The 24,163-nt window shown below is 42.6% G+C and overlaps 2 protein-coding genes across 2 annotated transcripts; one reads left to right on the top strand and one right to left on the bottom strand.

Moving 5' to 3' along the window:
- Positions 1-1,119: 1,119 nt before the first annotated feature.
- HAL (histidine ammonia-lyase) lies at positions 1,120-12,173 on the top strand. The gene is made up of 20 exons (XM_036401819.2): positions 1,120-1,466; positions 1,921-1,981; positions 2,151-2,178; positions 2,468-2,542; positions 2,641-2,713; positions 2,798-2,864; positions 3,045-3,082; positions 3,167-3,292; positions 3,563-3,702; positions 5,159-5,206; positions 5,815-5,962; positions 6,047-6,142; positions 6,258-6,316; positions 7,092-7,172; positions 7,864-7,929; positions 8,011-8,176; positions 10,259-10,393; positions 10,963-11,071; positions 11,164-11,233; positions 11,565-12,173. Exons 1-20 carry the CDS (start codon positions 1,220-1,222, stop codon positions 11,703-11,705), a joined length of 1,974 nt encoding a protein of 657 aa, XP_036257712.1. The 5' UTR covers positions 1,120-1,219; the 3' UTR covers positions 11,706-12,173.
- A 2,089-nt stretch (positions 12,174-14,262) lies between these two features.
- On the bottom strand, positions 14,263-23,654 carry AMDHD1 (amidohydrolase domain containing 1). Its single transcript, XM_054515003.1, has 9 exons — positions 23,512-23,654; positions 22,952-23,045; positions 21,613-21,702; positions 20,336-20,613; positions 17,492-17,717; positions 16,411-16,535; positions 15,469-15,562; positions 14,917-15,077; positions 14,263-14,519 (listed from the first exon to the last, which is right to left on the bottom strand). Exons 1-9 carry the CDS (start codon positions 23,652-23,654, stop codon positions 14,405-14,407), a joined length of 1,326 nt encoding a protein of 441 aa, XP_054370978.1. The 3' UTR covers positions 14,263-14,404.
- Positions 23,655-24,163: the final 509 nt, after the last annotated feature.

The following is a 24,163-nucleotide window of genomic DNA, read 5'->3' as shown; positions in this document are numbered from 1 at the left end:
TGATGTTAGCAGGCTCTGGTTGGAGTTATCAGATTGCAATGAAAACTGTCCTTGGTTTATAAATGCCTTCTGTCACTAGTTTTGGGGTAACTTGCATTTTGTTGTAAAGCCCATGTATCATATACTGTGCTTTGGCACTTAGAGTTCCTACTGCCAGATAATCCTGGTTTCTTGCTGTCAGAGTCAGAAAAAAGAAAGTTGTGTCAGGCATGGCTTTCTCCAGCATGGTCCTAGGTAGCTTTGCAGAGACAGTGTCCCTGACTGATGGATCCCAATATAACATTCCCTACAATAATTAAATCTCTAGGTAGTCCCTTTGCTTGGGACCACTAGTGTGGGAAGCATAGACTGTGAGTTGTTACCATTTTGCCTTTAAAACCAGAACTATTTTCAAATTCTGTGTGTTCATGGTTATTGCTAAACTTTTTTTTGGCACCATCTCAACAGCTATCTCCATATCTTTTTCTCTTTGCATCTACCTGCAAAGGAAGCATGACACAGCAGCACCAGGCTTAGTGTGCAGCTGTGGCCTAGTGTTTGTTGATAACTGTTCTTGTAACATCTTCCACAGCATAAGGGAAGAGGTTGTAGAAATTAATTCATCTTTTTCTTACCTACAATAAAAAAATATGTTTTCAACTTGAGCGTGGGGCTGATTAAAGCAGGCTTGCTGTCTCTACCTGCTTTTATCCTGCTCTGGACAGAGCTGTAAAAGTATAATAGAATCTTCCTGCAGTCCTAGCAGTCATGAGCAACCCGTATTCCTAAGGTGCCTCTCTTGCAGCTCTGCCCCTTAGTTTTTGTTTGTGTGATTTGCTCCTGGGCAATAGCTGTTAACTCTTATTAAACCCTTATATCTTTAGAACAGTTGCACTGTATCTTAGTCCAATTTATCCATTCCTGGTACATAAGCTTCAGCTCCTGGTTTTTCATTTCTGTATTCCTGATGTGATCTTTGGAAAAAAATTCCTGTGGCAATAGCCATTTCTGTGAAAAGGGTGTGTTCCCTGGGTTTGGTTTGATTGGACAAAGTCAGCCAAACACATTGATCTCGTTTATTTACAAAGATGAGGATGTTGAGGGTGGTTTTTGCCTCTATCTGATTGCAACACTGGGCTCTAGATAGGCACAGCTCTTCGGGCCATCATCACATGGTAAATGTAAGGCTGCTGCACACTGCAGCCCTTCTTGGTCAAGGAGCAATTTCAGGAGAGAAAGCATGCCGAGGTACACGGTGCACGTCCGAGGAGAGTGGCTGGCAGTGCCATGCCTGAGCTCCACAAACACCATTGAGTGGCTGGGAAAGGAAGCTGTGAGACGGTACATGAAAAACAAACCTGACAACGGGGGATTTGCCTCAGTGGAAGAAGTCAAGTTTTACATTCGAAGGTGCAAGGGACTTGGCTTGCTGGATCTTGATGATACCGTGGGGGATGCTCTAGAAGACAATGAATTTGTTGAAGTTGGTAAGCAAAGCCTTAAGCATTGCATTGTAGAACGTCTGTGTTGTCACCTGAGTCAGCAAACTGTGGCTTTATCTAGATTCATCTAAAATTGCACCTGAGAGATTGTCTACCTTTGTAAATTTTGTAAATAATGAGCTTTTATGGAATAATGCCCAATAATTTAAGAATATTTAACTTTTAAGAACAGAACTACATAAAAGTTAGAAGGTACAAGATTCTATATACATCTTCTCTATCTGCTGTCATATATAGTGTAAGCTGTTCTGCCTTAGCCTTTGGAATATCTTAAATAAATACATAGTTCCTTTTACTTTTCCAGAAACATGCAAGTATGCTCAGGCTGATAACTGGAAATCAGAATTCTTATTGCTGTGAATTGTAATAAATTAAAAATTAACTTATGTCAATAATGCAATTTAATCCTGTATGTGTTTATTCTGCATATTTCTTCTAGTTATAGAAGGAGATATAATGTCTCCAGATTTCATACCATCTCAGCCAGAAGGAGTTCATTTGTATCCTTTTTGAGTGCTTTGTGAAGTTTTTACAATTACAGATTTAAAATTTTCTAGATTGCCTGCATTTTTTAGATTTCCTTCATTCTTAAAACACATTGTGAGCTGTAATTGAGTGGTCACTGCCTGTGAAATCCTGTCTGCCCTTTTTCCTTTACAAAACTTTCAGATACAGCAAATATCGAGAACCAGAACAGGTAAGAATCACCAGTGATTTTACAACTCAGTAACAAATCCTGCTACTCACCAGAAAATGCTGAGAGTTCAGCCAGCATTTCACAAAAGCAGGGGCTATTAGATTGGCTGGGTCTAGGAAACTAAACTACAATGTGCTTATTATGTGTTTGTTATCCGGGTTCCTGTCTTATGAATAAGCATGAAGAAGCTTCCTGTCATTGCTGAGTTGTGACTGTATTTTTTATTTATAGTGATTATTAAGTAACTTTGTATCTATATCCCAAACTAAAAGGTGGTTCTTTGGTGTAGTATATTTCTTTAGATGGCAACAGCTTAACAACGGAGGACTTGGTCAATTTAGGAAAGGGACTCTACAAGATAAAGGTAAAAATTCTGGACAAATACAGCTAAAAATTACATGCTTATTTTTCTACAGCTAAATAATGATCAATAAGCTAATATTTAAACTACTCTTGTTTTAGCTCACACCCGAAGCTGAAACTAAAGTCAAAAAATCACGAGAAGTGATTGAAAGGATCGTAAAGGAACAGACAGGTAAATATTTTTGCTTTTAACTGCTAATTGTTTAGAAGACTTCATCAGGTTCCCTCCTTAACCAGCAGTGTACATTTCTTGCAGTTGTTTATGGAATCACCACGGGATTTGGGAAGTTTGCCAGGACTGTCATCCCAAACAGCAATCTGAGGTATGTTGTGTGTGCAGCCTTCTCTGTTCCTTCTTTTCAGGAAAGGAAGAAGAGGGAGCAGTTTGACCCTGTAGTTGGGGTTAAATGAGAGAGCTGCTTCACAAATTCCTTCTGTTTTGTGCAAAATCAAACCTGATGAGACTTTTTTGAGGTTTAACGTATTTTCTTTTTTTTCTGTAGGGAGCTTCAAGTGAACTTGGTTCGTTCACATTCTGCAGGTAATGAGAGATTGCTTGGTGTTTCCCTTTTCTCTGCTTGTTGGTAGCGGGTGAGTAACCGAGAGGGTTCTGTTACTGTTTCAGGTGTGGGGAAACCTTTGACCCCAGAGAGAACTCGCATGCTGTTGGCACTGAGAATCAATGTCCTAGCCAAAGGATACAGTGGAATATCCCTAGAAACCCTCGAGCAAGTTATTGAAGTGTTTAATGGTAAAAAGATGTTTAAAGAAAATCTTCCTTTCCTTTTTTTTTCTTTTAACTGTTTTATTAAAGGGTGTGGGTCAAGATGCAGATGCTAGTCTGTCAACTTGGTAGTTGTGAGAGATCAGGACTAGAGCTGCAACAAGAGAAGTCCTGCTGGTGCCATTGTCCATGATTGTAGGATGTTACTGTGGCCACACTTGTGAGCTGGCTTCTCTGTTTTCCAGGGAGTTTATCAAGGGAAGGCTCTAAAAGGAGTGATTTTTGTTTTCTTTCTAGCATCCTGCCTTCCTTATATCCCAGAAAAAGGGACAGTTGGAGCCAGCGGAGACTTGGCCCCTCTCTCTCATCTTGCTCTGGGATTAATTGGAGAGGGAAAGATGTGGTCCCCGAAGAGTGGCTGGGCTGATGCTAAATATGTAAGATTTGTGCAGCTGATAGTTGGTTTTTTTTTAGCTTGCTGACTCATTTTTCAAATTGCATGCAGCTTTGAGAGAAAGAGAGCTTTTGCTCAGATTAGTAACACGTACAAGTCTTTGGATTTTCTCTCCCAGTCTGAATTGGGACTAGGTTGCCTTTAGCTACTCATCCTCTAATTTGAGAAAGGTGGATCCATGGAGAATACAAGAACTGACTCACATGTCACTGGAGCAGACATAAATAAGCAGCATGTAATTGACCCCTAAAGAAATATCATGCCACAGTACTGCTATACAAGATACTACAGTGACATCATTTATGAACTGGAGAAATGGAGAGGATATGAGACCAACTATGAAAGAACTATTGTTCTATCTTCAGTTCCATGAGCATCAATACTTTTCTAAAAAATCCAACATCACCTCTCAAATGCTGAGTGTACCTGGAGATTTACTGGAGACAAGATCTTTGCAGTAAAATTTCTACTGATTTTATAGTGGCTTTAAGTAAATACACAGGTTTGGATATTTCATTTTTGATAAATTATCTAGGATTACCTTTATATCAGTCTCCTTCACAAGATGGAGATGTTACAATGAAATTAGTTTTTAATCCATCGTTGTTCTGCCACCAACACACCAGCAGATTGATCTTGTGTTAAGTATCTCCAAGTCCAGCCCCTCCAAAGTCTTTCATGGTAGTTTGTTCTGCTACACCTATAACTCCTACCCATGAATATTTGAATACCAGACTCATTGATGGATTGATTGGTGTACATCACTATAGACTGGAGAAAGATTGAGGACTACACAGGGAGAGGAGTAAGGAGGAAGCAGACCAGTGTGTCCTGGACCTTCTAGACCAGAAGGTATAACTGTACACTTCTGAAGTGCATTACCTCTTCCATTGGATAGGGTGAGAGGATTAAATGAGAAATAGGTTATGCTGTTTCTCCATTTCCTGCAAGAGCAATTGCCCTATAGAATAGACATGTGAAGAATAAACTGGATAGGACGCTTCCTGTCACTAGAGATTTTCTATAGAAAGGATTAGGGATCATTTAAAAAGGAATAATTTATGCCAAGCCAGAATGCTATGAGGCAGGGTGTAGGCAGAACTGCCTTTCCAAGAGGTTTCCAGCCTTCTTTCCTATTGCCCTCTCCCATCATCTAGAACATGGTAGATGTTAATGGGCTGTGACAGTGACATATATCTTGCTTCAGTGCTCCTGCTACCTTCTTGTATTGGCATTAGGAAGTGAGGTGCTAGTTTGGAAGCCCTTTATTTAGCCCAGCAGAAAAAAAATATGTGTAAAGCTCTTTTTCTCCCATCACTTAAGAAATTTGTTAATATTTCTGTTCATGGAAACATTTAAGTTTTGGTGACTTAATTTTGTGCCTTTAGTGACTGAAAAGTATTTTTCATTAACTGCCTTGGCATTTAACTCCTTCACAGGTCCTGGAAGCTCATGGACTGAAACCAATTACCTTGAAACCAAAAGAGGTAATAAAGTATAATGATGCCAGCTGATGAAAAAGAGCACAGTCAATCACTATTTGCTTTATAGGTACAATAAAAGCATTACATTAATTAATAATAATTTTAAATCAAACTTCAGAAGGATAATGATGAAGTGTTATCAGGAGTGGGCGTCACTACTCCTAGTGTCACCTTACTTGACTTGAAATGTCAGACCCAAGCTTGGTGTTCAGATTGGCTCTGTGGTCAGTGGAGACAGAGAGGTCTCTTTCAAAAGCACTTTAAACCATCCTGAAACAGCTGTCTAAGAGGCACCTTCAAGGTACCTCTCTGCCCTTTGGCCATAACAGGAGGTCAGATGCCTGACTTGAAGCAGGTATCTGACTTACTTGGAACTACCGGTGCTCCAAGGGTGTCTGCAGAGACCAATGGGGTCATGAGCATTAACACTTTATTGTAGCAAAGATGCTCAGTCAAGCTGTGCATTTTATGACTTCAGGATGGTCCAAAAAGCTAGGCAAAGATCTTTAACTCCTTCATGTGAGAAGGAGAATTGTCACAGACATGGGGAATTGTCACAGCATGTGGAATAGCTGCAATGAATTTGCTTAACATCTGCTCTCCCTTGGAAGGGTCTGGCCCTCATCAACGGGACACAAATGATCACCTCGCTGGGGTGTGAGGCAGTGGAAAGAGCCGGAGCTATAGCGAGGCAAGCTGACATCATTGCTGCCCTTACACTGGAAGTCCTAAAGGGTACAACAAGGGCCTTTGACACTGGTGAGTACTGGGCCCTTCCTGTCTGTTTGCTAAACAGTTCCTGACAAGGGAGGCACAGCCTGACAGTCTAACTTCTCTTACTAGATATCCATGCGGTGCGCCCGCACCGAGGGCAGGCTGAAGTGGCCTTTCGATTCAGGTCCCTTCTAGATTCTGACCATCATCCATCAGAAATAGCAGGTGAACAATCTGAACCTTCACCCTCTCAGGTTACCAGGACAGGCTGGGTCCTTCAACAGGACACAATGCTTTTATGTAAGCAATATTTGGGTTTTGCCCTCCTTATGTCTTCTAGAGAGCCACAGATTCTGTGACCGAGTTCAGGACGCGTACACAATGCGCTGCTGCCCTCAGGTACAGACTGACTTTTAGATCCTTCTGTAACAATAGATAAATGATGGTGAAATTTCCACCTCAGAAATACAGTCAGTAAGGTGCTGTCTGACACTGACTTAGAGGAAGTGGCTTTATTTTGCCTCAGTAGTGTTAATGGAGACATGCAATTTGTTGCTCTCGTGTGTGTACAGATCAGGCAGCATCTAACAAAGCCATGTCCAGATCTGGAAGAGGCCAGAGGTCAGAAGCAGAGGGAAAGTGTTGATTTCCATGCTTGCAGATTTTGCAGGGATTTTCTTCTGCATTGGTGTTAGTAACATGAACTGGGTGTTTCCAGAAGCCAACAGAATGTAGTATCTCAGATATATTGGAATTCCTCAATCCTATGCATTTTAACAGGAGCAAAGCTATTAAATCAGTGTAATTAATGAAAGTGAATTAATTAATAAGAGGTTTTGTTTTCTGTGAGTGTTTGTAAGGCCACTTCTTCCCTCATAACTCTTCTGCCACTGAATAAATACCTTCCATTTAGGTAAACCAACCCAAATAAGTAAAGAATGTCATATTCAGATTACTCTTTTGGCAAAACTGCCATAATAATAGTAAATACTATCTTTGAAGTGTCTAGGATTGGCAGTGAGGCTCCTGATGTTAAAAAGCACATCCAAGACCGTCTTCCATGTGTGAAAGTCAAGTGGAATAGTGGGAAAGAGGGTCCCTGCGGCTCAGTCAGCATCCTGAAAGTGAACTGAGTACAGATACTAAGCTCAGGCACTAATGTCTTTTGTTCTAGGTCCATGGAATTGTAAATGATACAATTGCTTTTGTGAAGGACATAATAATGACGGAAATCAACAGCGCCACAGACAACCCTGTATCTTTTTGATTACTTTATTACTATATAAAATTCTGCTTGGCCTTTTTTATTCTTTTGTTCTGTACAGTTACACTGGAGGCAAAAAAGTCATAACTGGCTTTGGTCAATAACTGCCATTGTTTGCAACAGCAACCTCTCTTCCTTTCCCCATGACTGCACTGAAGGATTTCTGTCAGCTCTGTAATGTAGGGCTGCTTTTCTGTCAGCACTATAATGATGCTGTACATAGCATCATATCAATTGCTGATAAGCATTACTGCTTCTAATCTTATAAACATCTTTTTACCTTTAATTAGAATCTAATCCAATTCTTCTATTTGGAAGTAGTCCAATTCTAATTTGGACTAATTAAGTGCCAAAATTGTAACTGTCATGGAGAGAATCTATCAAGGAACTGAAAATCTATGCTAGGGTCTGAACAGCTTGGTTTTTTTTGCGCCCTCAATCAAAGACCTTCATTTATGTAGCTTATTTGAAAAAATACATGTCAAAATTGTACCTACAAATTTGAAGAACTGAGATTGTGTCTTCATTTCCTGAAAAGTGGAAGTGTGGATGCAATAGAATGTGCTTGCAAAAAAAAGCCTATTGGCACAAACACTCCTTCAGTTAAGATATTCTGATAACTGGCATATATCACTCATGTAAACTGTATTTCACCCACCTGGGCCTTAACTTCTCCTTAAAGATGGTGTTTGCTGAAAGAGAAGAGACCATTTCTGGAGGAAATTTTCATGGTGAATATCCTGCAAAGGTAATTCAGCATTTGAAGAAAGAAAAAAACCTTTTTCTGGTTTGTTTTTTTCATCTGGTTTAATGAGATCTTCTTTTGTAGGCTCTGGACTATTTAGCAATTGGTGTGCATGAACTCGCTGCAATTAGTGAAAGAAGAATTGAGAGGCTCTGCAACCCCTCACTCAGTGAACTGCCTGCATTTTTAGTCACTGAAGGAGGTCTGAACTCAGGCTTCATGATTGCACACTGCACAGCAGCTGCCCTGGGTGAGTGCTTGAGCAATGCCATAGAGAGAGCAAGCTGGAAAGACTGATTTTTTTCAAGACAGATGCAATCTAACAGTAGATACAAAGGTATCTGGCTCCTGGTTTCTGTGTCCTCTCCATGTGCTCTGTGCTGTCTTGTAAAGTATGAGCATTGGGTGTAGCTGCAATTATTTCACTTCAGGCTTCCTTATTCTGCAGCAACCCTTGAGCATGCAAACTCTGAGTGGACTTTGGTGGGAAGGCTTGTCCCAAAGGTGGCCTGATGCCCTCAGTTCTGGCTGTCTCCATTTGGCACATCAGTATTGGACCCCACAGTCCTCAGAAGACTGGAGTTTGCAGGGCTGGCTATTGGGGGAGCACACTTAAATTAAACATCACTTCAGTTTTTTCTCTAGTACTCATGGCTAAGGCAACAAGAAGCCTACTGGCTGCTGGCATACTACAGTTCAGAGGTTCAGGAAAACATTAGCCAATATAAAGATAAACATGCTGTGAGAATAGAGCAAATTTTAAAAGTTACAAACAAACACAGGAACAGAGGATATCAGTTAAATGTGTACATAAACATTCTGGAGAAAAACAAATAAATTAACTAAATCAGTGGGCTAAAGGAACCCTGCCTAGAGGCTGGTTTGGGAAGTGGGTCTGGAAGAGGAGCCTGAATGCTCATCCCCTTGTTTAAGGGCTGAAAGCTTTACCTTTGGCTGGGAAGAATTTAGGCTTCAGTTGGTTGCATGGCTTCAGGTTTCACTGCACACTTCTGCAATCTGGGGTGACAGATTCTGGGGTGTTTGTGATTTCTGCGGTGGGAAATGAAATTACAGCCCTGCCTCTGCTGACACTAGAAGTCCATGGGTCAAAATCACCTCATCCTGATCAAAACAGCCAGCATTTTATCTGAATTTTTATCTGAAGTTTGAGTTAGTTTTATTTTTCTTCACTTCTTTTTTAATCACCAGTATTTTTCAAATCACTCTGCCAGTTTCTGGGTTGTTTGTGTACCAGCTAATGTTTTTCACTCCCAGGGTTAATAGATAAATCTGAAAAAAAATTGCAGATATTTTGCAACACCACTGGATGCGTCTGTCTGCCCCTGCTCCAGCAGCTCTGTGCCTGCCAGACTGAGCTGTTTGCAGTGATCACATGCAGCCTCTCTGGGACCTGCCATCACCTGAATGTGCCAGCTGGGCTCTGGTCCTAGACTGTCACTCCAGCCTATTTTCAATTGATGTCACCACCTCTCTGTTGCTCCTGTGGCTTTTCTGAAGCTGCTAATTTGGCGAGAGCGTTACACAGCATCCCGCTGGGCTTCAGAAAGAAAAGGCCAAGTGCAGCCAGAGTTCTGTGAATGCAGACTTCATTTCTTCTCATTTAAAGAGCAGTTCTCAACCTCAAATTGTCATTGAGTGGTGCCTAAGGCCTCTTCTGCAACCATTTGCCTGTTGGTTTTGGATGCAGCATGAGAATTTATTCCAGATATTGCACCTGGCTTTCAAAGCTGGAGTGTGTCACCCTCAGGGATGTGGGCAGCCTTGTAGTGAGGTGAGGGAGGGAGAAGGTTTATATTGCATTCCCCATCTTTCTAGAGGAAGTTCTGAAAGTGCCTCAGCTGCAATGAGCAGACCAGATGCTGATCTCTCGCTGTATTCTTGAAAGCAGGGGAGGGGTGATCTTTGTGACCAAGCCAGAGGGAGCCAATGCTCTTTACAGACAGTTGCCCTAGAGCAACAGGCAGAACCAGGCTTGTGTTTCAGTTATGCTCTCTGCTCTTCTGCTTTAGTTTCCTCCAGGCCTTTGAGCCACAGCAACTCAAACTGGACATAAGGGAGTGAAGAGTGAGCTGTCATTCTGTATTTGGTTAATATTTGCATCTAAAGACTGCTGTTGGTTAGAGTTTTCAGAGGCAATGGTAGTTTTCAAGGTGGTTATTACAAATTACTCAGTCCAGGTAAAATACTGACGCATCCTCGAAAGAGGAGCAGTAGTTGGACCCAAGGTGGTGGACATGTCCCCCACGTTGTCCATTGCTTCTGCTGTCTCCTGCCTATTCTGTCCTTCATTCATTGTGCTGGGTTTTTGCAGTGTCTGAGAACAAAGCCTTGTGCCACCCCTCTTCTGTGGATTCTCTCTCAACCAGTGCTGCTACAGAGGATCACGTGTCCATGGGAGGATGGGCTGCAAGAAAAGCCTTGAGAGTTATTGAACATGTGGAACAAGGTAAAATTAAAATTCTGATTTCCAGACAGACCTTGAATCATGAAAATGAGGGGCTAATACCAATAATGATCAGGTGTAAGGTAGGCAGATACAATGCAAATGTCTCAGACAGAAGACTCTCTCCAAAGTGCTGTCATTTTCCTGGTGTTTTCATGTGAGCTCTTGGCAAGCTTTAGAGGGAGAGCTTTTTTTTTTTTAGCTCAGGCTCCTCTTTTCTCAGTGCAAAAGAAGCTTTCTGATTTATTATGAACATTAATTTGAGTATTCCAGTTACCCTGGAAGAGATTCCTAGGGATTTAAGACTCTGGTGACCAGGAGTTCCTGGACACTTGAAAAGTCTGTACAACAGCACCCAAAATCTGCTTGCTGTGGCTGGCACTGCCCTCAGCATCATCTATGGAGTGATCCAGGCTCTGGGCTGGCTCTCTGGGGGTGTGTACCCACTGGTTTTTCACCTTGCCTGAACCATATGATATGAGTGAGCACAAAGGCCAGGGGTAGCTTTAGACAGGAAACCTCACCTTGAGCTGTACCTGCCAAACATCCCTTTGGCTGCTCTGCCTTCCCAGTCCTGGCCATCGAGCTGCTCGCCGCCTGCCAGGGCATTGAATTCCTCCGCCCTCTGAGAACCACCACCCCATTGGAGAAGGTCTACGACCTTGTGCGCTCCGTGGTGAGGTAAGAGCAGGCAAACACATTCCCCAGAGGCTGCCTGCATGGAGAGCAGCTGCTGGCAGTGGGGTTAATGTTTGCCCAATGTCTCCTCACAGGCCTTGGATAAAGGATCGCTTCATGGCCCCAGACATTGAAGCAGCTCACAGGCTGCTCGTGGAGCAGAAGGTGAGTGCTGGCTTTTGGCTTCTGTGCAGGATTGTCTAGTCCCAACTATTGCACACAGAGCATTAGCCTGGTAACATGGAAGGACAAAGTATTTTTGCCTTGAATCCTTTCACCTTGTCCCCTTGGAGCTGTATCCTTTCCTATCCCTTGTCAACTCTCTCCACATGCTCTTCCCTAAGCCTTGCTCTATCTGCCTCTCTGGTTCTGCTCCTCCCATACAGCATATCCCACCCAATAACTTTTCTTCAGGGTTTCCTGAACTCATGCATTGCTGTCTTAGCTGACCTTTTCTTTGCCTCTGACGCTGCTGTTTCACATTCTTTTTCCACAGGTGTGGGAAGTGGCTAACCCTTACATTGAAAAGTACAGGAGGGAGCACATCCCTGAATCAAGACCCATTTCACCTACAGCTTTCTCCCTGAGAATGAGTGCAGACGACAGTCATGACCACAGGCATCAGAATGAGCTCTGAGTTGTGATCCTCTGGAAGAGAGCAGATCCTTTCCAGAACCTTACCTGAGCATGGCCATTCTACTCACACTCAATGTGGTTTCTCCAGGCGAACCAGAGGACCTGACTGTCGAGATCAGAAGCACAAATAGATAGTCAAGAAAAGTCTCACTGCTTTCCTCATCTGTAAAAGACAACTTTGTCATGATAGTGTGGTTTTGACTGAATTTCATGAACTTCTGAATACAAATCATTCAGACTCCTGATGAAACCAGTATTTGTTTTGTCAACATTTTGTTTGTTTTCTCTCCATCTGTGCCAATGATACCAAACAGGCCAAGTTTTATATTCTTACCTTTTTTCTCCCCCCTTGGGTAACTGCTGTGATCCCCTTCATTTTGCCACAAGGAAGATTATCTTTACACTTAGTTATTCTCTTTTGCAGATCATATGTGAGGTATAGGCTCTTGTATAACAGGAGCATTTTTAGAGCAGGTGCTTCACAAATCAGGAAAGCTGTGTGCATAGGAATGTGCTATGGAGATCGCTGCATCACTGCTCCAGAACAAATATTTTATATTCTGGTGATGGGCTACATTTAATGCAGCTTTCCAAGAGCTATGGGCCCACACCTGCAATCAATAAACTGAGGCTTCACATATGGTTGTAGCAATCTATTTTCCTGTCACTTGTGTGATGATGAAAATGTAAAGCAAAAGCTTAATTTGGAAGTAGGACAGGTGACAAAGGGGCTAGAAAAGGGAGAAGAGGAGGTGTAGGACTAGTGCATGTGAACCAGTGCTGAGGTAATACCACCAAGACCTACACTCCCATGGTTCCCCAGGTCTCTGCCTGTCTGCCAGGGGTCCTGTCCCCACAGATGGGAGCACAAGTCAGTGTGCTCTGTGTCACAACACCTGACCTCTGGCACAGGCTTTGTTTTGCAAGGGAAGAATCAGGACATGGATTTCACCTCATGGTGCAGTGCTGACAGGGCAGTACTGATGTGGCTGAGGGGCATTCAGCACAAGTTGAAAGCCTCCCCAGGCTGTTGGCTATGCTGCAAGGGGCAGCCGAAGCACCACTGTGGGGCTGCCTTTGAGCATCTGACACCTGGCATGGAAAATGCACCCTGAGGAGAGGGCTCATGCCTGCTGGCAACCTAGCAGGTTGCCAAATGCCCAAGCCAATGCCTTGAGCATTCAGAGAAGAGATTCTGGGCCCTGTTTCCCGCTCACCTCTGCTTTTGGCTGTTGGGACCAAGGGACCCCCAGCACACACTGCAGCACAGTGGACTCGGGTTTTGCACTGTGCCTGTGCAAAGCTGAGAGGCACCACTCTGCCTGCACCCTGCGTTTAAGAAATGCCTGTGCTCCTTCCCTGATAGCCTTCCCAAATCCCTCTATAAACATTATTTATGAAGGTTGTCTTGGCCAGAATGGACTGTGCAATCACGTACTTGGGATGTTCTTTCAAGCTTCATAAAAACAAAGTTCCACATCCACATCTGGTACAACATCTGCTTGCAGGAAAACACGTCAGGTGGCAGGAATACTATTACATTGTTTTAAAATCTGATTTGGTTGGCTAGCCTGGATCAAATAAAGCATGAAGAAAGATACTACAGAGGATGGCTTGCAGATTTTGGGTGTTAATAGATGTGCCCAAGGCTCAGGGAGATCAGGAGGTCAAAATAATGCTCATGCATGTGATGGCTTTCAAATACCTGCTAATCAGAATGAGACCATTGTCCTTCCTCAAGGGTCTGGTTCACTAAAGCACTCTGCTCTGTATCACAGGTTATGTCACTTGCTTATATCAATAACTATTTTTGATGTGAAGTTCTTAATGCTTGTCAAGTGCAATTTCATTCTTTACTTCAGAAAGTAAATCCTTTTTGCTTCTGCAGCCACCATCCATTTGAAAATTTGAAGAAAATACTTAGTCCATGGGTATTCAGAGACCCTCCTACCCCAGACCCTCTGCTTAAATACTGCAAAAGCTTAAATTAACCAGAGCTGTATCATCCTTTTTTCTACATACTCCATTCCTAAATGATGTTACAAGCTGGGGGGGGGGGGGGGGGGGAAGCAGCAGTTGAAAGATAAATGAAAGAGCGCTTTTTAAAAGTTAGGCTCCTAAGTTTCAACACAGCTTTGGGTAAAAGTTATCATACTTAATTTACCAGAATCACATTCAAACTTCCACAAACAAATGTATCTTATGTTATTTCAGATTCAACCTAGAATAAATAAAATTAGTCTTTTCTGGAATATCTGTATGACACTGCATGTGATCTTCTGCCTACACAGCCAAGGGCCATCTCAAATGTGCATGCCTGAGCCCCTGGCCCTCTGTCACAGGTTACTTAGCATCACATTCCCCAGTAAATCTTACCTGGATCCAAACTCTGTTTATTCATTGCCAGTTCGTTTGGATTATTTTCAAATATTATAATATTATAGATTAATTGTATAGGAAAACATATTTTGAAACTGTCTTATTTAAGACGGATACAATTAGAAATTATTTAGAGTGCTGGAGAGAAGGACAATGGACATGGAGATGCACCAAATGGGTAATGCTTGGTAAGGTTTATTTGAATAAGAGTAAGGTGAGCAGGCAAACAATTTACCAGTAAATACAAATCTGATTTGTCTGTTGCTTTGAAATACTCCATCCTAATTTGATTTTAGTAGCTCACTAAACTACTGCCTTCACTCAGTAACTGCTCATTGTCTCACACCTCTCATTTTCATAGATGACTTTTCCTTTAACTATAACGTAGTTGATCAATGCTTCATGTCCACCAAACTGGTAAATCAAGTGCTCCCACCTAAAAATACAAGATGTTTAAGAATATATAAACTTGCATAAGAGCAGGTCACATGCCCAGCATACCCAGCAATTTTATAAGATTTGCTTGAAAATGTGGAAACACTATTCCATATCTACATGTTGTCTCTTACTGCATGAATACAGTGAGTCTATCAGTAGAGAATTTATTCCACAAAATAAACACATATTATCTCTAGGTGATTTGTAGTTAGGCATGGATCACTTGTAAAAACAGCCCCAAAGGTCTTAGGCTTTATTTTCCATTGGAGTAATTAAGGAAAATGAAAGTGGGTCTGAAATGCTACCTTAGTTATCTTCACTTTATTCAGTGAAGATAACTAAGGTTAAAGCACATTTAAAATGCAGAAAGAAGAACAGAATAGAGAAGAACAAACCTTGATGAGTTTATGATAAGAAGATCCCCCTGCTTGCCGACCTCCAAGGAGCCATGTGTGTCTGATTTGCCCAGAGCATAAGCTGCATTAATGGTGGCAGCTGCCAGTGCTTCATTCATTGACATCTTCATGTTTACACAGGCCAGGTGCATCACCATAGGCTAGCAGGCAAGGCAGGGCACAATGGGAGTTACCAGGAACACAAAGCTGTTTATTCTTCAAATCCCTAAGCACTCGCCTTTTTCCTTGCACAACAGCAGGAGCTATTTTGTACAACATAAATTTTGCCAAATCCAAAATGAGAACTCTAAAATCAGTAGCTTTGAGAGCATTTTGAATAGGCCTCTCAGTGCATATGAAGGATGGAACCCATTCTGGTTCAAGAATTTCTGGCAAAAACTACCAATACACACAACAACACAGACAGCTGTCTGCATGGGGCAGGCAGCTCTCCTTGTGCACACGAAGCCACAAAGTGTACAAGACCTACACACAAGTTGTACTAGTAAGAAATTTCATAATTCTATGGTTTCAGTATTAGGATTATCTTACCATTGAAAAACAGTATGCATTAGGATTGAAGTCACTGCCAAGAGCAACTATAACACCTTCTTCCAACATTTTTCTAGCTTGAGGTTGCTTCAGTCTAGTGGGAAAAATAAACTTATCAGTACAATTTGCTTAGTTATCATACAATGATTTACAAGGGCAAAAGTCATCTCTCAGTTTGGCTGCATTCATGCATCCAGTTACACTGATCCTTATGGAGATAAAAGCCCAAACTCTCCTCTTGCATCCCTACCTGTCATCCTACGAAAAACATAAATGGGAAGTGTGAGCCACCGCTTTTGCAGTAACTGCATGTGGCACCAGCCAGTGTCAACCATCAGGCTCCAGACCACTGAAGTTCTGGTATTTAGCCAGATCTCAGCCACTTAAGAATTTACAAGATGAAAATCTTCACTTCTAAAAAAAATTTTTTTTCTAGTTCTTATAGCTTCAAAGACAGGCTCCAAAATATGAGCAGTGGCACATGCAATGCAATAGTTCCTTCCTGTTTTTTGAGTCTGTGAGTTTAGTCTGCATACATTAGAGATCCTTTCACTTAGCAGCTATAATGCAAAAGATGTTTCCAATAACTTCAATATCTGAAGAGCCATTTCAAAATTGTTCAGCCCTTGGATTAATCTGTGTAGGTGTTTCCGGGGGGGGGGGGGGGGGCACTTGGAAATACACTCTCTAGGAAGTTTTAGCCAAAAAGCCACTCTGAATATACTGTGAGACTTCTCAGCAGTCTCACAGAGTTCTGAGGATTTCCAGCATAAATAAGACAAAAGGAGGGAGGCTCATTCAGCTCTCTGTATACATGATTGCCTTCACTGACCCAGACTGATCCTTAAGGCATAGATACACACTCTGCTTTTAGATTAAAAGCCCCTCAAACCACGCACATGGATTTGCAGTTACAGAAGTTTCCCTCAATCTAGGCCTTACCTTAGCATGTAGGCTGTTGTTGGCAGAAGGACAGCAGCACACTTGGCTCTTGCCATTGCCACAATACCTTCATCACTAACTTCTTCCAGGTGGCTGATGGCCCGGGCTCCCAGCTCAGCTCCAAGCTAAGGAAATTTTCAAGCAAATTACTCACTATTCTCAATTAATTCAGTTTAAAAAGTTGTTTCTAAACAACTGGAAAAGACAATTCACTATTAATGCAAAATATACCAGAAGAGAATAGTAAAGATTTTCAAGATTGCTTGAAAAACAATCAGAATACAGAGACAAAATATTTGTTAATTTACTGCAGGAAAAGTTGATCACTTTATCCACCCATGGAGCAGAAGCACACCTTCAGTGGTGTTTTTACCAGCCTAACACATAAACTATGTGAGAGCCATGGATGAAAACATTATCAACTCCTGTTCATAAAGGATCCATCAGAAAATAGTTCACAAAACTGAATGCTGCCTTCAATGGGGAAGTCAAATAGACTTTTATGATCAACCAAGTTTTTGGTTTGGTTTTGTTGGCTTTTTTTACATACAGCTTGGGCAGATCCCACAGGAAGGAAGCAATATTTAAATGATGTTGAAACATGGTGTCAAAGGGACTTTCTTTATCAAGATATTTGGGAACCTAGTCTTGACTAAACCACCTCTCTGAGCGTGCTCAGATAAACTGATATCTGAGTAATGAGACCGCTGAGTGTGCTCACTGCAATTTGGCTTGTTGCTTCTAACAGGACATTTAACAAAAAATATTTTTCAAGTTTCATAGAAACCATGTTTTTGTCATTCTTGGGTGCATGGATATCCACCTTCCCAATGTGTATCCCATGTGGAAGATAAGCAAAGTCAATGTTTGCTTAGCCAGTGCACGTTAGTCCCAGAGGTCAAGGCTTCCTCCCATGTCCTTCCCTCCAAAGCTGCACATGGACTGCTCTTCCTGGCATCTGTTTCTATCTGATGGTCTATTTCATAAAGTCTTAGAAAAGACAACCTCAGTTTTGAAAACTCCAATTCCTTCACAGATTGGGCTCTCACAGGAGCCAAAATGAATGTTAAGCAAGACGTACCTCAGCAGATTTCATCGGATGCAGTTCATCACCATGGAAGTTAATCTGTAACCCTATATCTTTTCCAGCTTGAAGGATTCTCCTTGTAGACTCCAGATCAAAGACTCCCTTCTCACAGAACACATCTATATTGTTAACATGTATTTCACCACTTAGTTTGAGTTCTTTCAGTTTAGGAAGGTGGTTATTGATAATGTCATCTGTGGCTTCAGTAGCAGTTTTCCCTCTAACAAAAAGAAAGTGTTAAAGAGCCCTATGAGTAACATCCTTGAAGTCTGGCACACACTCTAGCCATACATGCAATTACTGAATTACTTAGGAAATTATGTAAATATGAATCCCTCAAAAAATTCAAATCAAAAAATTAAGCCCCATTGTAGTAATTCATGCATTCTCCAACATGAGTTACTTTCCATTCAAAGAATATTAGATTGTATTACTGAGTGTTTTCAATAAAGTTGGCATCTTGGATGCTAACAAAGATTTGGGGTACTTTAAACCAAATTTTTCTGCTTTCCTATTCATATATTCTGATCTCTTTATACTGTATCCTAAAATATAACTATTTAAAATATGTAAGTGAGCACTTAAATATGTTAAATGGCATTAATACAATATTTTTATGCAAGTATCAAAGCTCAAAGGGGATATGCAGTGTAAATTATTATTTATAATTTACTTCTCCTTTTCTATCATTCAGACTGATGGACAGATAACTGTTTCTAATCAGAGGGGCTTCCCAAGGTTTGATTTGCAAAAGTCAGAACCATTTATAAATCCACTGTTACATAAAAATAACCCAGGAGAGATCACTAAATGCCTTAGAAGGGGCAAATAATCCCAAAACATGCAGTTGAGTTAGCATTTTCCAATTTAAATGTCTAAGGACAAGGGATGTACAGCAGCTAATGCTGTACATGCTCACTTCAGGCACTGTAAGGCATGCAGACACTGCCACACGAGGCTGAGTCAGGAGCCAGGCAATGGAATCAATTCAAGAAGCCAAATTCTGGCTGAATTTATAAACAAGGCTATAAAGCAGAGCCCCTCTTCCATTCCCTTCTCACTGAAAAGGCATTGGGGTTGCTCAGCCTCTGACCATGCCCAGGCTTCTCCCTTTTCTCTGTCTACTCAGCAGCCTTTGGAGGAATTTGGGCTGAAAGATTAGAGCCAGAGCCAAGACAAAACAGAGGGAAACACTAAGAAATATAATGCCCCAAAATGCAAAACAAAACTGCTGTTGTTTTAATGCAGAAGATTTCTGCTCAGGAAAATACTTTGAAAATTTCTTGATAAAGTGGAAAATGGCCCAATAATCACTTACTAATAAAAAATAATGATTTTTAAAAATCAGACATTCCCAAATCATGAGTTTGATTCAAAATGGTGACTGGAGGGACCAAGGAAGAACTGCAGATTTCCTCCTGGTCAAAATGACAACCCAAACCAGAGTCTTAAGTTTGAGGGGTAGCATAAAATTCAAGCAAAATAGTCTAGACACAAACATTTGATTGAAAACAGAAGAGATTATTTAAAAAGACCCAAACTGAAAAATACAGATAACTCAGTATTTCCTTCAAGAAATTTCCTGTAACTCCCAACTACCTTTTCTCTTTACTTAAAATACAATATCCTTACTACTACTAAATTTGGTTATGCTTGATGTGCATCAGGGGGGACAGAAATGTGCAGAGAATGAGAAAGCATAACTATCTTCCTAACATATGAGAGTTAGTATGTTTGTAAAAACACTGGAAATTATTTCATTGGTTTATAGAAATGCTCAAAGCATTTTCGTGGGAAAGACTATTTATCAGGATTTTGACTGAGATCCTGCCAAGGCTTTTTAGAGGAAGGAGAAAGGAAAGGCTAAGAAATATATATATAGATATAGTTTGGGGTGAAAGGTCTATTTTATTTTACCATTAAGTCCTCTAAATTTTAGTAGAACTTCCTGAAAGAAGCAGTTGCTGCCTTCAGCCAATTTTAGTTACTTTATTCTTAACCATCTCCCAGTTACTGAAGATGATACAGGATTCATTTTCCATAGTTAGATTGACAAAAGATAATTTACCATCCTACTCCAAACACACAAGAATTAGATTGCAAAAAATAGTTTCTGGGTCATGTTTTCTTGAATGTTAGAAACAGTGGGGATTTTTTTTTTTTTTGGAGTATGCTTTTTTTTCTTTTAACAAACATCTCTTGAATACTGCCACATAATAAGCCTGCCTCCATCTCACATGCCTTGTCTTGCAGCAGCTTACCACTTAGTATGTCAAAATATCCAGCTAAAACTCCTCATTAGTTCCTTCATACACTGAAATCTGATAACATGAAGATTATTTAAATCATAGCGAAATCAAAATCAGAAGTGAGAAAGGATTTTTATGACATGTCTACTTGAACCATCAGAATAATTGATTAAACACAGTTTAATTTTCATCTCATAGCTGTAAGATGCATGCAAGTCTTCATTGCATGGAAGCATAATTAAACTTTGTTTATGGAGCTATATGAAGATTAAATATGGTATTTTCTGTTGTTATTTGGCCAAAATAAAATCTCATGGCAGAAACCAAGCTTGAAGGATAGCAGCAAATGCAAGCAGAAGAACTTTCTGTGTAACGTTCAGTGTGAGCATCAGCTGGAGACACGGATTCTGAGCTAAGCCTATGCTGGCATTTAGGAGTCACTAAATAATGCTGCCCTGAAATCCAGGAGAGCTTCCTACGAACACTGGCTGTTGTTTTTCAAGCATGTTGTATTTGAGGAGCGAGGCAGAAGAAGCCAGTGTTCAGTGCAAAGCAGCAGTACTTAAGAAGAGAAAGAGGAGTCCATTACTTGGGCACGGCGTGAGCTCCGCAGTAGGTGGAGGAGATGCCGATGTCCACGGATTTCCGCGCGCGCTCGATGGCCCGCAGCATTTTGAGCTCAGCGTCCAGGTCCAGGCCGTAGCCGCTCTTGCACTCCACCAGCGTGGATCCCGCTCGGAGCATGCGGCCCAGGCGCTGCTGCAGCCCGGCCAGCAGCTCGTCCTCCGTGGCCTTCCGAGTGTGCTCCACCGTGAAGTGGATCCCGCCCCCAGCCTGGTGGATCTCCATGTAGGATGCACCTGCCAGCTTGGGTTAAAGAAAAGAAAACAAAAGCCACCCCAGATACAATTAGCAAGTGCACGAGTGTGTTTTCCATCCAAGAGATACTGCAAAGTGCCTTGAGGTCTCTTTGCAGTGAGAGAGACAAAGAGAGGAGAAAAAAATCCCCCTGAATTCTTCCTCCCTCCCCCTCTTCTTCTCTCTCCCTTCCACTTAAGTGAAGGAATGTTGTAAGAAGCGGTGTCACAGACATATTTTATGAAAAGTCCTTTTGTTAGGATTTTTTCTCCTGAGAAGCTGAGAGGCCTCAGAAACGAAATGTGAACAATGATTATCTGCTGCTGTGGAATGCAACAAGCACATCTTTGATTGCCTCATGTGGTTGTTTTTAATTAATGGCCAATCACAGTCCAGCTGTCTCAGACTCTCTGGTCAGTCACAAGATTTTATTATCATTCCATTCCTTTCTATCCTTGCTAGCCCTCTGATGAAATCCTTTCTCTATTCTTTTAGTATAGTTTTAATATATAATTTTCTTTTAATATAATATATATCATAAAATAATAAATCGGCCTTCTGAAACATGGAGACAAGATTCTTGTCTCTTCCCTCATCCTAGGACCTCTGTGAACACCACCACAAAGCGGCATAAAGAGAATTATTCTGAAGATTTGCTTTCCCCCGCATCCAAGGGGAAAACCAATCTCTAGTTCAAAATTCATTTATGTGGAAAAGAAAAAGGAAGGGAAAAAATCAAGATTTAGACAGTAATAGAAGGCGGCACTCCTGTATTGCTTCAAATAATGCAAGAATATATCAAGGGTAGCTGCAAAGGATGCAGGCACACTCCTCTCTCAGCCTATCACTATTCAAAAATCATCCCTCGTCCCTCAGGTAGATTATCTGACAGAAATTATGCATTTTTCTATAAAAGAAGGATGAGAGTCACTAGGAAGTAGAAACAGTTATACATTAAAAAAAAAATAGGAGGAAGAAAAATCCATCTGTATAATTTTATGCTGTTACCTTCATTGCAAACTCATGAACCCTATCACCAGCCCACACTGGATGTGTATGTGCATCTACCAGGCCTAAAGGAAACAAAGTAAATGTACACTTGAGTTACTTCACTGTGTAAAAGAAAATATTATGAACATGCAAGCAAATTAAATAGACAGCAGAAACTCCCCTAAAAAGTCTCTATTGGTTAGAGAAACAAAAATCCAACCAGCCAAATATCTAGGATTTTCTTCAGAGGCTATTAATTTTCTTTTAATTTTTTTAGGTCTGACACATTAGGCAAAAGGTCTCTAGGTAAGTGCCTCAGTTGCTGAGTTTGTCATATTATTTTGATAAAGTTTTCAAACTGTGGAAGGAAGGATAAATAGCAGACTTTGAAAGAATTAATTAGACTTTAAGCCTGTACTCTTTAAAAAAAGGCAGACTGCTTAGGCTGGGCTTAGCACACTAGACTTCGTCTAGCAACACTTATTACAGTGGGAGCCTTTTCTACAAGCTCTGAAAGTGACACTGCTGAATGGCCAGGCCACTGTAAGAGAAACAGATCTGACAGCTTATGTACTAACACCACTTGGAGAGTTTAACATGCAATAGACCTGCCCATCTTTTGGGGATTTTTTATCAGGCAAAGCTGCAGAACTTGTGACTTAAATCCCTTTTGCCTTCACACAGCTGTGGGCAGGATGGACAGACTGAGTCCTGTGGCCAAATGGCTGATGGGCTAAGAGAGCACAGAAAAGAGCAGTGAATCTGAAGAGTCCTTCTGTGGGTCAGCTACATTCCTGTTGTGATTTACGAAACAGAGGAACAGATCCACAGACAAAACAAGAGGAGACAGAGCTCCACCATGAAGCCCAAAAGAACCCTTGAATATCTCCAGTGAGGGAGACTCCACAACCTCTCCGGGCAGCCTGTTCCAGTGCTCAGTCACTTGCACAGTAAAGTTTTTCCTCGTGTTCAGGTGGACCTTCCTGTGCATCAGTTTCTGCCCACTGCCTCTTGTCCTATTGCTTGGCACCACTGAGCAGAGCCTGGAAACCTCCTCTGGGCATCCCCCACTTCAGATACTTACAGATTTTGATGAGGTCCCCTTTCAGTTGTCTCTTCTTGAGGGTGAACAGACCAAACTCTCAGTCTCTCCTCATAAGAGAGATGCTTCAAACCCTTCATAATCTTTGTAGATTACCCACTCCAGCAGCTCCATGTCTCTCTCGTACTGTGGAGCCCAGAAGTGGACACAGCACTCCAGATGTGTCTCACCAGCTCTGAGTACTAGGATCATGTCTTTGACCTGCTGGCAGTGCTATTCTTTGTATCACAAAAATACACCTACCTGGCAACACACACTTCCCGAGCAGTCAATTATCCTTTCAAATGTTGCTTCTGAAAATTCATTGCGAATAACATCTGCCTGGCCCACAGCTTTGATACAGCCATCCCTGCAAAACACAGACAATGACCAAAGAACGTGTGAGCCTGTTCAAAAGTCAAGTGCTTGACGACAGAGCTCCTGGAACAAGAGACTGAAGATGCACGTGTGGAGGTGGTTCACCCATATTACAGATGCACAGCAAACACTGGGCTGATGCCATGCGTTTCAAGCTGTTTGCCATAACGCTTGTCCTCTCCTTAGATCCCTCTGGATGACACCTTGGTACTGTTCCGCTCTAATTCCTGCTAGGTAACACTGCTTTCCTCCTGCGGATCAGAGAGCACACAGCATCTATCCGCAGGGCACTCAAATCCAGCTGCTATCGCCTGCACCTGGATCCCGCCCCGGGAAGCCGCAGCCCTTTGGGACTGCTCCCCCATGGAATTCGAGGACGGTCCCGGGAAGCCCGGGCTGCGCTCGGAGCACGCCTCCCGCCAGCCCGCCGCTGCCAGCCGTGTCCCGGGAGCACTCACAGCCCCACCACCACGCTGGCGGCCCGCAGCAGGGCCAGCCTGGTGGCGCCGTCCCGCCGCAGGTACGGCTCCCGCCGGCCGCACACCAGCACCAGCTGCTCCGCGTTCTCCAGCAGCAGCCGGTGCCGCTGCCGGCCCGCCATGCCCGCGGCCGCCCGGGGCCGCTGCCGGGGCCGCCGGGCTCAAAGTCCCGGGGGGCGCGGCCGAGCGCCCCTCCCGCCCCGGCCCGCCCGGCCTCTCCCGCCCCCGGCCCGTCCCGCCTCGCCCGGCACCGGCCCCAGCCCCGGCACCGGCCCCAGCCCCGGCCCGGTCTGCCCTGACTCGGCCGCAGCCCGCTCCAGGCGCGGGATGCTCTGCTGATTCGGTCCGGATAGCGTAACAGCATCCGTGCATCGCGCTGGTTCCTGAGCAGCTCCCAAGCACCGAGTTTTCCAGCTGGGGCTTCCCGGGGCTCTCAGTCCTCGCAGCACCACCTGGAGATTTCCCTTTGCCAAGAAAATAGGAGCCTCTGATTTGGGAGCGTTTGTTTGCCCACCTGCCCCCTCCCCGGCGTCCATTACCTCTCCAGTTAATCCATCATTTTGCCCGCGCCAACCACCCTGCCTGCATCCCAGCAATGACCCCCGAGGGACCACAACACCTCCCACCGCGC

This window comes from Molothrus ater, chromosome 5 (genome assembly GCF_012460135.2).
Source record: "Molothrus ater isolate BHLD 08-10-18 breed brown headed cowbird chromosome 5, BPBGC_Mater_1.1, whole genome shotgun sequence".
Lineage (NCBI taxonomy): Eukaryota > Metazoa > Chordata > Aves > Passeriformes > Icteridae > Molothrus > Molothrus ater.
The sequence above is the reverse complement of the archived record's forward strand: the minus strand, read 5'-3'. Positions and strand labels throughout refer to the sequence as shown.

What these genes read in the sequence shown, in the direction of transcription:
- HAL (XM_036401819.2), top strand. Translation starts at nt 1,220, where the DNA reads ATGCCGAGGTACACGGTGCACGTCCGAGGAGAGTGGCTGGCAGTGCCA. An exon ending in GGTTCGTTCACATTCTGCAG is followed by an intron (nt 3,083 to 3,166) that starts GTAATGAGAGAT and finishes TTACTGTTTCAG; the next exon opens with GTGTGGGGAAACCTTTGACC. An exon ending in CTTGTGCGCTCCGTGGTGAG is followed by an intron (nt 11,072 to 11,163) that starts GTAAGAGCAGGC and finishes GTCTCCTCACAG; the next exon opens with GCCTTGGATAAAGGATCGCT.
- AMDHD1 (XM_054515003.1), bottom strand. Translation starts at nt 23,654, where the DNA reads ATGGCGGGCCGGCAGCGGCACCGGCTGCTGCTGGAGAACGCGGAGCAG. An exon ending in ATCCGATGAAATCTGCTGAG is followed by an intron (nt 16,536 to 17,491) that starts GTACGTCTTGCT and finishes AAATTTCCTTAG; the next exon opens with CTTGGAGCTGAGCTGGGAGC. An exon ending in ACAACAGCCTACATGCTAAG is followed by an intron (nt 15,563 to 16,410) that starts GTAAGGCCTAGA and finishes TTTTCCCACTAG; the next exon opens with ACTGAAGCAACCTCAAGCTA.